At 67.3% G+C, this 11,306-nt stretch overlaps 4 protein-coding genes across 4 annotated transcripts in view; 2 read left to right on the forward strand and 2 right to left on the reverse strand.

Moving 5' to 3' along the window:
* The window catches only part of CHLNCDRAFT_138910 (hypothetical protein), a gene marked incomplete at both ends in the record, with an annotated part of 1,180 nt that extends 387 nt beyond the window's left edge, over positions 1 to 793 (reverse strand). The window contains 3 exons of the mRNA XM_005844553.1: positions 170 to 202; positions 301 to 409; positions 717 to 793. Of these exons, the coding sequence (XP_005844615.1) occupies positions 170 to 202; positions 301 to 409; positions 717 to 793 (219 nt within the window). The remainder of the gene's footprint in view (positions 1 to 169; positions 203 to 300; positions 410 to 716) is intronic.
* Positions 794 to 914: 121 nt separating this feature from the next.
* On the forward strand, positions 915 to 2,650 carry CHLNCDRAFT_138911 (hypothetical protein; the record flags this gene model as incomplete). Its single annotated transcript, XM_005844458.1, has 4 exons — positions 915 to 1,136; positions 1,953 to 2,018; positions 2,264 to 2,391; positions 2,626 to 2,650. 4 exons carry the CDS (start codon positions 915 to 917, stop codon positions 2,648 to 2,650), a joined length of 441 nt encoding a protein of 146 aa, XP_005844520.1.
* Positions 2,651 to 3,089: 439 nt separating this feature from the next.
* CHLNCDRAFT_138912 (expressed protein) lies at positions 3,090 to 4,767 on the reverse strand (the record flags this gene model as incomplete). The annotated part of the gene is made up of 5 exons (XM_005844554.1): positions 3,090 to 3,540; positions 3,799 to 3,921; positions 4,106 to 4,263; positions 4,435 to 4,507; positions 4,622 to 4,767. The coding sequence occupies 5 exons, from the start codon at positions 4,765 to 4,767 to the stop codon at positions 3,090 to 3,092; spliced, it is 951 nt and encodes a 316-aa protein (XP_005844616.1).
* A 967-nt stretch (positions 4,768 to 5,734) lies between these two features.
* CHLNCDRAFT_138913 (hypothetical protein) lies at positions 5,735 to 7,998 on the forward strand (the record flags this gene model as incomplete). Its single annotated transcript, XM_005844459.1, has 6 exons — positions 5,735 to 5,810; positions 6,024 to 6,160; positions 6,389 to 6,466; positions 6,604 to 6,826; positions 6,956 to 7,368; positions 7,603 to 7,998. 6 exons carry the CDS (start codon positions 5,735 to 5,737, stop codon positions 7,996 to 7,998), a joined length of 1,323 nt encoding a protein of 440 aa, XP_005844521.1.
* Between the last annotated feature and the right edge of the window lie 3,308 nt (positions 7,999 to 11,306).

Below are 11,306 nucleotides of genomic sequence, written 5' to 3' on the forward strand. Positions count from 1 at the left end.
GGCAGCACGGCGGTGGTGTGGGTGGGGGTGGAAGGGGGGAGGAAAAAGTCTATCTCAGCCTGGCTGCCACACCACACAGCACTTGATCATCCCCAGCCAAACGACGACACACACACCACCAGCCTGTATGCCATGCCCACCCGCGCCATGCCTCCCCAGCGGCCCGCACCTGCGGCGCGGCGGCGGCGAGCGCCTGGGCGGGCTGCGGCGGCGCGGGGAGGGCGCGCGGCGCGGCGGCGGCGAGCGGCCGCGGTCGTCGCGGGCGCGCGGCGGCGGGCTGGGCTCGCGCCGCTTGGGCACCAGCACAAATTGCACGGTCACGGTATTGCCATCAATCTGGCCACCGTCCAGGTGGTCCCGCGCCTTCTCCGCAGCTTCCCGGCTCTCGTACTCCACATACGCAAAGCCCCTGCAGCCCACGGGCAGGGCCAGGCAGGGAGGGGCAGCGCGCGTAAGGGGAGAGCGTGTGCAGCGTTGCTGGTGTTGACGTGGATAAAATTATTGGGGAGCGGCGGGCCATCTTGCGCTGGCCAGCAGTCAGCGACATCTTGCACGCATCCTGCAGCTCCCATCTCGTTCTTCAGGAAAAAAACGGAACACCCCTGCCTGCCTCCTGCTGCCGCTGCCCGTGCGTGTCCGCCCCGCCACGGCCCTCCTGCCGCCAGCCGCTCCCGCCAGCCCTCCTGCTGCCAGCTGCTCGTGGCGCGACGCCGCACCTGGGCAGGTTGACGACCTTGTCGATCGCCAGCTCCACGCCACGCAGCTTGCCAAAGGTGCCGAAGATCTCGCGCATGTGCGCCTCGCTGACATTGCGGGTGAGGTGGCCGACGTGTAGGCGGGTGTTGGTGTCGCCCCCGGCAGGGCCCGCGGGCGCCGCCGGCGCCGCCGCCTTCTTCTCCGCGGCATCGGTGTCCATGGGGCGCGGCTTGTCGGCGGGCCCTTCGCCGCTGGAGCGGCGGGGCGGGGCGGCGGCGGCGGCGCGCCGCGAGGGCGAGCGGCCGCGCGAGGGCGAGCGGGAGCCGCTGGAGCGGGAGGTGCCGCTGCTGGAGCTCGTGCCCGAGGAGCTGGAGGAGCCGCTGGAGCTTGAGCTGCCGCTGGCTGAGGAGGAGCCCGAAGACCGCGAGGCCGGCATGGTGGTCTGCGCTTCCCCTCCCTGCGGCGGCAGCATCCGCGGGGTGCACACCCAGGCCCTGATCAGCGGGATGGCAGGGCCGGCGAGGCAATCACCGCAGCATTCAGTGGCACAGCACTCCGCGGCAGCCAGAGCGCCGATGATGGCTCACCTCGACTCAGATGTGCGTGCTGCAGGTCCTGTGGTGCGTCTCCTGCACACCGCTCCGATTGCCTCACTGGGGGCTTGTCAAACTGCGCCAGGCCCGCTGCAGAATGCAATTTTGGCAGATCACAATGCAACCGCGGCCCGATCAGGAGCGTGAAGGCCCTCAATCGCACGTCTGAGCCCGTCTTTCCTCGCGGAGGTTTCCAATCCGGTCCTGGGCGGCTGGCAGCCTCGCCTGGCGCTTCCCCACATTACTTCAGCATTTGGCATAGCTGAACGGCAATTTCGCCCCTCTGATCAACGTTCTAGTTACACGCGCCCACATGTCGCTCGCTTGTTGTAAGCAGCTCTCCCCTGCAGCTGTGCAGACGTCAGGCAGTAGCAGAGGTGCTAGACGGCACCAATGCAGCGGCCAAGGCCGGCGGCGGTGCAGACCAGCAGCGGCGGCGGCGGCGGCGGCGGAGCGGGCGCCAGTGCCCGTCACCTTCTGCCTGGCCGGCACTGAAGTGACAGTCGACGCGGTGCCGGGCCAGAACATATGGGAGGCAAGCTGGCTGACAGCACCGGCGCTGCCTGGGCTCAGCTTGTGTGCCTGTGCTTCGTTTGACGCCACTGCCGCTGCCGCTGCGCCGCTGCCGCTCACCCGAGGCTCCCCTGCTGTCGTGAGCTGCAGGTGGCCAAGGACGCAGGCGCCGACATCACGCTCGGCTGCTCCCAGGGCTCGTGCGGGGTGTGCGAGGTGGGGGCGGGGTGGGATGGGCGACGCCCCGCAGTTGATACCTGGCAGCACTGCATATGCAGACCCTTGCGTGCGTGGCACAGAGACAAGGGACCCGCTTGATGTATCCGCCAACTCCTCCTGCCTGCCTGCTTGCTTGGTGTGGGCTTGCAGTATGGTTCCAGCAAGCACAAGGCTGCAGCACAAGCTTTTGTTGTTCGAACACCCACCTGCCACACCGCCTCCCCTACTGCGCCCTCCCGCAGGTGGAAGTGTACAAGTACAGCGGCGGCGGCGGGGAGCCGTCGGTGGGTGTGGTGCGGGCGTGCATCGCGGGCGTGCCGCCGGGCTACCAGCGGCTGGAGGTGAAGGAGGTGCCACAGGACGACATATGGTGTGTGGGCCTGGTGCGGGGGTGGCTGGAGGGGGGTCTGGGTGCTGTGCTGTGCTGTGCTGTGCTGTGCTGTGCTGTGTGGGTGAGTGTGTGTGCTGGTGCTGCGGTGGCGGTGGGGATGGTGCGTGGTGTGGGTGGCAGCGGCGGGGCAGTCACTGGTGAGTACACACGTCCGTGTTCAGTTGCCCGTGCATCGGATGAGTTGCTCACACCTCAGGGCCTCGTCCCCTGCAGGGGCGTGGATGGCTTTGACACGTAGCACCTGGCGGCTGCGATGCGGGAGGAATCCGTCGTGGCTGGCACATGCACGGCCCCTACGTTCACCCATTTCATTCTGCTATTTCATGTGATGCCCCCATTCGACCTGCCCCCTCCTGCCAAGCTGTTCCCTCCCTCTGGCCTCCCTCTTTGCTGTGGCGACCCCCTGCCTCAATCATCTCACATTGCGGTAAAACACGTCTCCTCTCAACAAGCTTCACAGGCTCTCAATGGACGGGTGTTGAGTGCAAAGCGACCAAAGGAATCAGGCAGTGCAAATCAATGGGGAAGGGAGTTTGGAGGGATGGAGAGGATAAATGAAAGTACGGTGAGCCCGCCCAGGCAGCAACTCTGTTGAAATCAGTGAGCAGCCCGACGCACACCCACAAACGAACACCTGGATGGCGCAAGAGCCGCTGCCGCACAGCACATGCCACCCGTCAGCGCTGCCCAAACGTCTCCCACCACCTGCCGGACAGGCAGGCCGTGTGGCTGTTCAGCTGCTTCAGGTTGAGTGCCGCTCGCAACCGCCCTCCGCTGCCGCGGCCATCAGCGCCCTGCTCGCCGCCGCCCTCTGCTCCCCCCGTGCCGTCTGCCGAGCGCCCGCCAGGGGCCGCCGAGGGCGCGGCTGGCGCCAGCGGCGCCAGCGCCCCGCCGCCGCCAGCTGGCGAGCCTGCCGCCTCCACATCTGCGCAGCAGCCCTGGGCCCGTGCCGTGCCTGAGCCGCACTCGGCCACATCCTCGCCGCCGCCCGCCGCTCTGCCGTCAGCGGGCTGCTCGGGCCGCCCTCGCGGCCACACCACCAGCTCTAGCCGCGGGATGCTGAGGTGGGCGTAGCCCACGTCGGCATGCACCTCGCGGGACACACGCTGCGCTGCCGTCCCCATCGACCTGCCGAGCCGGGGAGGGAGGCGGGCAGGCAGGGAGGGTTTTCTTTTTAGGGTTTTAGGTCGCGGAGCGGCCGTCTCCGGCAGCAGGCAAGCAGCAGCGCCGCCGCCGCCGCCGCCGCCGCCGGCGGCGGTGGGAGCGCAGCAGGCAGCGTCAAGCGTGGGAGGGGGCGGCCGGGTGCTGGAGCCCGCACAGCAGTGACCACTCTGCGACCACCAGCTGTGAGCCAGCCAACCAGGGGCGCCGGGCCTGGGCGCTCACCCCTCTATGGCGGGCAGGCTATAAGAGATGGACCAGTGTGCCCGCGCCTCTGTCTTGGGCGTCAGCTCGTACCGCTTCTTGTTGCGGTACTCCCCCCTGGTGACATCCCACTTGGTGGCCACCCTGCGGCGCGCAGGAGGGCGCGGCGGGGAGGGAGGCAGGTGCGGGAGGCAGGCCGCGGGCGGGCGCATCATGCGGGGCGTGGCAGAGCGTCGCGGCGCGGCTGCAGACGGCACGCCGCCGTGTCGCGGCACACAGGCCGCGCGGCGGAGTTGCGCAGGGGGCGGCAGGGGCAGCGGGCGCAGACCTGTAGGAGAGGTCGAATGTGCGGGACAGCGGGTTGGCGTGGCCGATGACGTCCAGCGTGAAGAGCCACCAATGCAGCTTGCGGGAGCGCAGCGTCAGTGCCCCCGTGTTGTCCACGCGCAGGCGGCGCCACGCCTGGCCGGCGTTGGACGGCTTGAGCTGCGGGCGGCCAGGCGGGGAGGGAGGGCGCAGAGGGAGGGCTTGGCGCGGTGAGCGGCGGCGGGAGGGTGCGTGTGGGGGGCAGGCCCCGTATTGCACGGAGGCCGCGTGGGGAGGGAGCGGCGGCGGGTGCTGTTGCAAGGCTGAGGGTGGGTGGGCATGGGCACCCACCACAAGCGCCCCGACGCTGCCCCCGACTGCAGTGATGCGCGTGAGGTCGGCTCCGACCACCACGGGGCCGGCCCTGCGTGGCGGGTGGCAGGCGGGCGGTGGGTGAGCGACAGGCGGCGGCGGAGCGGGCGGCCAGCCAGTGGCGCTCTCCGACACGTGTTTTGCAGGCTGCTTGGCCGTGACTCACTTGGTGCGCAGCTTGAGCGTGCACTCTGGCTGCCAATCGATCGTGAAACGCGAAAGCAGGTCGGCCAGAGTCGACGGCGCGGAGAGCTCGGAGCCATAGTAATCGGAATCGCTCAGCTCACTGCCCCCGGAACCCTCAATGTTCATGTTGGGCGGGGGCAAGCTGGACGTGTTGCTGCCCTGCAGTGTGCAGGTCGCCTGAGCAATCTGGGAGTGTCAGGCAAGGTGTGGAGAACGCGCAGGAGGCGGGCCGATGTGTGCCTCAATCAAGCAGAGCCACAGCGTGACCCAGCATGCCGCCACTGCTGCCAGCGGCGAATCGGGGGGGCCCGCTCTGCGCATCCACCCATGGGCTGCTAGCTGAGAGCCTCAGCTTGTCCGCCTTCGAATGCGTCCCTAGTAGCGCCTCCTGCGGTCCAGCAGCCGCCGAAGGAAAGCAGAGAAAGAACTGAGAAAGAACGGGTTGACCGCATCTGAGCGCCGGCCAGCACATTTTTGAGCCTCATGTGCCCCTTGCGTTTGGGTGCCACCCTTCAGCAACATCCAGCTCATGAGGACAAATGGCTACAGGTCTCAGGGTCGCAGGGCCGCAATGCAATGCTGCATACGGAATGCCCTGAGTTCCAACCGTTTCGAATCGAGGGGGCGCCCGTTAGCTGGAGCGCTGCGTGGTGGTGCAACAGGTGATGCCCAGGGAGTACGGACTCTGAGCATACGGTTCAGTCACTCTCAATGTGTGGCAGGTGCAAAACGACAGAATGGCGCAGCAGAGTGCACCGGCTCGCCTAAGTCGAGCGGCGGCGGCAGCGGGGGTGTTTGCCTGCCAGGAGGCCATTGCAGCTCGCTATCCCAGCCAGACATAATTGCCACAGGAGCATCTTGCCCCGCTCAAAAGGCCAGAAGAGCATGGATTGAGGGAGTGGACACATGACGAGCGAGCGGATGATGCGAGCTCCCCAGCTCGACGGAGCTGTTCGGAGTGTGACAAAACTCGGGTTCATTTTCACCTCATCCCAAAGCCCGGTAAAACTCACCGGCTTCGTCTATCACGACCAGCGGCCTCATAAAACACAGCCAGGGCGGGTTTTGGAGTCGGCGACACCCGGTGGGGGAGATGGCGGCCTTCGGCCCCGCCGCTGTTGAAGGGCCGGAGGAGGCGCTGCAAGCTGGCCAGGAGGCGGCGCCAGCAGGTGAGCTGGAGTGGGTGAGTGGGGCTGCAGTGCCCCGGAATGGGCCGTTTGCTGCCGCCGGGAGGTGCGGCAGTCGCCTTTGAGTACCTCAAGGCGGCGAAGGGGCCTCAGGGTGCCAGTGGTGGAGCCCCCGCCCAGCTCCCCCGCCGGCCCCGGAGCTGCCTCTTAGCCGCCGCCGACAACTGCGCTGCCTCCTCACCTGTGTGTCAACAGGCGCAGCCTATGCTGCCGGCAGCCTGCCAGCGCCCAGCCCAGACAGGCCGGTGAAGCGGAAGCCGGGCCGCCCCGCGCTGCACCACGGCTGCCAAATCTGCGGTGCCTCGCTGGACGGCCTCAAGCTGTTCCATCAGGTGTGGTGTGTGTAGCGTCCCACCAGCCTGCCGCAGGGGTGCTCTGCTTGGCTTCTGCGTTCCCCAGCCCGTGCAGCGGCGCCCTGCGCCGTGTGCTCTTGCACCGCGCCGGGAGCCGCTGGAAGCCAGCAGCCAATCCAGCCGGGCGGTGCCCGCGGCGCCATACGTGTCGACGGCCGCCACCCGCGCCGCGTCTTCCCCACACCCTGGCCCCCCGCTGTCCTGCAGCGGTACCACATCTGCGTGCCGTGCATGGCCAGCGAATCGGTGCTGGTCAAGGGCATCCAGCAGCGCTTCTGCCAGCAGGTGGGGGTGGGGTGCCGACTGAATCTGGAGCCGTCCGGCCAGGGAGGAGGGAGGCGCCTGCCCCTGGCTTCGGAATTCCGCAGGAGCCCGAGGTGGCGGCTGCCTGCCCCACACCCTCCCCGCCCCCCGCCCCGCAGTGCGGCCGGTTCCACGAGCTGGCCGCGTTTGCGCCAACCATGCGCAGCTGCCGCAAGCAGCTGGCCAAGCATGCGGAGCGGCGGCGAAGGGCGCGCGAGCTGGCGGCGCGGGCCATCTCCGAGGCGGCGGCGGCAACGGCCGGCGGCGGTGCCGGCCAGCAGCGCGGCACGCAGCAGCCGCTCGCGCCGGACAGCAGCAGGGAGGGCGACGAGGCGTCCAAAGGTGTGGGCACGCGTGCGGGTGCCCTGCCGCGGAGCTGCCAGCGCCTGCGGCCTGGCTCCTTGCCGCCTGAGCGCCCCTCAGCATCCCGCCACCCACACCTCCTTCCCGTGCTGTCCCGCCCCCCTGCAGGGCCCTCTGACAGCCACATTCAGGATCTGTCCCAGGGGCAGCCTGCGGGGCTGCTACCCCCGGCCAAGCGCAGCCGGCTGGGCGATGAACCTCAGCAGCAGCAGCAGCAGCACCACCAGGTGCTCATGCCGCTGCCCGTTGGCCGGCTGCCCGAGCTGAGCCCCGGGCTGCTGCCCCCGGCCTGGTGCTTGAACGAGAGCGGCGGTAGCGCAATCAGCACTGCCATGCACCAGTCCCTGCAGTCGCTGCAGGAGAGCGGGCTGGACGCCCTGCTGGCGGCGGCGGCCGGCGAGGGTGGGGGGGAGGCGGAGGCGCCTCCGCACCGGCCAGAACCGCTGCAGCAGCTGCCAGTGGGCATCCCTGGCAGCGCCGCCGTGCTGCCGGCAGCGTCGACCGCGGCACCACTTGCGCCTGTGCCCAGCTTTTGGCTGCCACCGCCGCCATCCCGTCTTGCAACCGCTCCTAGTGCGCCCCTGCCCGCTGTCAGCGTGCCATCACCACCGCTCCCGCTGCAGCCAGGGCAGCAGCCAGGTGATTGGCTGCAGCAGCTGCTGTTGCAGCAGCCGCGCCATCAGCCGAGCACAGCCGGCTTGCTGGCGCCAGCGCATCAGCGCTGGCCTGCTGCTCCACCCCCGGCATTCCTGCAGCATGCGGTGCCGCCACCACAGCAGCAAGTGCCAGATGTTGCTGCCTTTGCAGCAGCCCTTCTGCAAGCCACCGCACAGCTTGGCCAGCAGCAGCAGCAGCAGCAGCTGCAGCAGCAGCAGCAGCAGCAGCAGCAGCTTGGCCTGCAAGCTCTCCAGCAGGTGCTGGCGCCCCCCCAGCAGCAGCAGCTGCAGCAGCAGCAGCAGCTCGACCTGCAAACGCTGCAGCAGCTTCTGTTGCCGCCCCAGCAGCCCCGCGCCTCGCCAGCCCCGCCAGCGCTGCTGCAGTCTGTGCCGCTGCTGCAGCAGCCTGCCCCTCAGGAGCAGCAGGTGACGGCCATGTTTGAGGCGGCCATTGGAGTGCTGCTGCACGGCATCTTGAGCACGCAGCCTCCCTAGGGCGAGTCCGGCGGCCATGCTGCCCGGCTGCCCTGCCGCCTGCTTCCCACATTGCCTTCGCATGCTCCCCCGCCCTGCCCTTGTCGTGCTTGTTTGTCACGTCCGCTCCTCCAGCAGCTTGCTCCTGCCTTGCCTCTTGCTTCCTCCTGCTGTGTTTTTTCAGGCTGCTCGTCTGCGTGCCCCTCAAAATCCTTTTGAATCCCTGGCCACAAATTCCTTGCTGGTTCGGCCCAACCGAGTGCTGGCCCGACTACTATTTTCAAGTTTACATTCCACCGCCGCCGCCTGCCAGTTGCGCCTGTGTCCCGCCTGCAATTTTTCCAGTGTGTCTCATGCCTTGCACCATCCACATGCCGGAAGCGCATGCGGCTGTGGCCCCTCCTGCCCCTCCCAGCAAGTGCGCTGGCCAGATTTGATCCCATGTGGACACAAGTGCTGTAAGGTCAAGACGTGTGGGGTGGCTTGGTGCAATGACCTCTGGCGTTGCCGTACAAAAGCCTCCGTGCAGACAGCGCCGGGGCAACGCAGGGTGTTGCAGGGCGCCTCGTTGAAGCTTCACCATGGATGTGTACCCTCGCCAACGCCACAATTTCATTGGGCACACATGTATGGGCACAAGCATGGGTGGGGAGCTTGCCTGAAGCTGCACAGCTGGAACTGGCTCTCGAGAGCCATTACTGAACGCCCCTGTGTGTGCAGAGTAGTGTCATTCCACCTGGGTATACCAAGATTTGAGGTCTTCTGTCGCCGGCCGGCCTCATTTTCGTTCTGAGCGGGCAGTCCGCCTTCACCACACCGCTGACAGCCCCTCCTTCTCGCTCTCTTGCGCCGCCGCCTTCACCCAAGAAAAGAGCACTCATATATAAGCGGGCCGCCCCAGCGCGGAATGAGGAAGCGGGCTGCAGGGGGCCGAGCGTCCCTCCGTGTATGCACCGTGTGCGGCCGAGGCCTGGCGGCTTGCTTGCTTGTGTGGGCTTAAAGTCTGGTAAAGCAAGAACTAGCTTGCAACATAGACTCCCCGCCGAAACGGGACGGGAACCGGGCGAAAGCAGAGAAAGCAATAAAACAGGGGTGGAGCAAGGCGACATGCAACGCAAGCAGCTGACAGGGCACGCATCGAAACGTGTGTATGACTGGCAAAGTGGCATGGCGCATTGGGGAGAAACGCAACGGTACGGGAGCATGGGCTGGCCAAACGGCAGTGCGGAACGCTAGGTCACTAGAAAAGCAGGGAAAGGCGCACTATGTATGCAATGAGGGCAGCCCCGGCTCGGGGCCGTTGAGAAAGCAGTGGGCGGGAGGGGGGAGGCCCCGGTGTGGGCGGGCCCCATCGAGGGGGGATGGGGCGCGCAAGCGGCCAGATGGGGCGGGGCGCGGGCGGCAGTGGAGTCCTGCGGCTGGGTGGGATATAGGGCAATGAGCGTTGAGCAGTGTGCGATGAGCAATGAGCAATGAGCAGTGAGCAGCCCCTCCCTAAACAAAGTGAAGCGCAGGACGGGGTCCGGTGGATGGGAGGCAAGGAAACGCGGGGGGTTTACCACGTGCGCTTACCGCCGCCGCCGCAGGGGTGCTGCCTGCGGCGGCGGCAGCGGCAGCAAGCCGTGGACCCAAACGCCGTGCAGCCGCCGCCGCAGGCAGCACCCCTGCGACGGCGGCGGCAGCAAGCCGTGGACCGAAACGCCGTGCCGCCGAGTCCCGTGGCTGTGGCCGTGGGCTTCTGGCAGGAAACTACGGCCGCAACTCGGCAGCACGGGGGCGTCGCAGCGTGCCCCCGCCGCCGCCGCGCTGCCCCCCGGGCACGGCGGCGGCGGCAGCAAGCTTGGGCCCAAACGCCGTGCCGCCGAGTCCCGTGGCTGCGTAATAACAGGCGCCCGCCGCCCCAGCCCCGCCCGAAGGAGAAGGATCCTGCCGCTGCGACCAGCGCTCGGCAGTCACCCCAGCGCTCTCACGAGGCTCCCCGCTCTCACACAAAGACAAAACAGGCCGGCCGGAACCTTCTGGACCCGCGCCGCCTTTTTGCACCACAGAATTCACCCGTCCGATTCCGCCCCATAAGTGGGAACATCTAGCAGACTCACGGTTGTCACCCGACAGTCATCTTGTAATGCCTTGCGCAACACAGACAGCCGCTGCACTCTTGCCACACCCACCGCACTGCCGGACTGCCAGCCTCCAAAGCGATGACCCCCATTGCATGTGTTGCCCCATGATTGCCTTGGCCATGATTGCCTTGGCCTCCCCTCCCCCTTCCCCAACGGGCAGCGCTCCAGGATCTGCGCATGCGCCGAGCGCATGATGCCAGCAGTGGTGCTGAAAGGCGGCACAGCGCCTTTGCCAGCAGGTGCGGCACTCAATGTCTAGCTAGGCAGCTGCAGGGCAGGCACAGTATCACATCTGGCTTGCAAAGGGGTGCGTCAGGCGCAAGTGGGAGGGAGGGCAGTTGTTATAGTAGTTGCGCATGCAGGGGTCACCGATGACCCTTACTCAAGCATGCATGCATCCAAATGATGAACCCAGGGAGGTTATTAGCAGTGCAAAACTGACTGCACTAAACAGTGCAATTATACGAGAAGGAGGAATATCAAGATACGGCAAATCGCCACGGCAGCATCAGAGGCCGCAGCGCTGGCAAGGGTGCAGAAACAAGAGCAAAAAATACAAAGAATGGCTGATGTTTATTATGCGAGAAACCAATTCCGAAGCCAGGTGTCCGCACCAGCAGCCCATCATGCGATGGTGGACGGCATCAGCATCAGCAGCGACTGAAGGCAGCACACCCCGGGCGGTCTTTCGACCCCGGGCGGATGCCCTGCCAGCCTGGCTGCTGCTGAACCCTGATGCTGCACTTGAGCATTTCCTTGCGCTCCTCTGCCCCCAGACCGCCCCAGACCAAGCGCCGCGGGACGCTGAACTCCCTGCAACCGTTGTCCAGGCTATGCGGGCCGGCCCTCAATGTGCCCAGCTCCCACAGGGACGTGAGATTGTTCCTGGGGGCGCGCATGATGAGGCGGCCGGCAGCACCGCAGGCGGCGCCCTCCCAGGGCGCTGCCGCGGCGGCCGCCATGGCAGCCCCGGGGCTGGCGGCATTGGCGGCAGCAGGCTCCCAGCCTACCGGCACTCAGCCCAGCCCCGCTGCCTCCCCACCCCCGCCTGCCCCCGCAGCAGAGCCCCACCCCAGAGCGCCGCGGGACGCTGAACTCCCTGCAACCGCTGTCCAGGCTATGCGGGCCGGCCCTCAATGTGCCCAGCTCCCACAGGGACGTGAGATTGTTCCTGGGGGCGCGCATGATGAGGCGGCGGCAGCACCG

Source organism: Chlorella variabilis (assembly GCF_000147415.1).
Source record: "Chlorella variabilis unplaced genomic scaffold CHLNCscaffold_22, whole genome shotgun sequence".
In the NCBI taxonomy this organism is placed as follows: domain Eukaryota; kingdom Viridiplantae; phylum Chlorophyta; class Trebouxiophyceae; order Chlorellales; family Chlorellaceae; genus Chlorella; species Chlorella variabilis.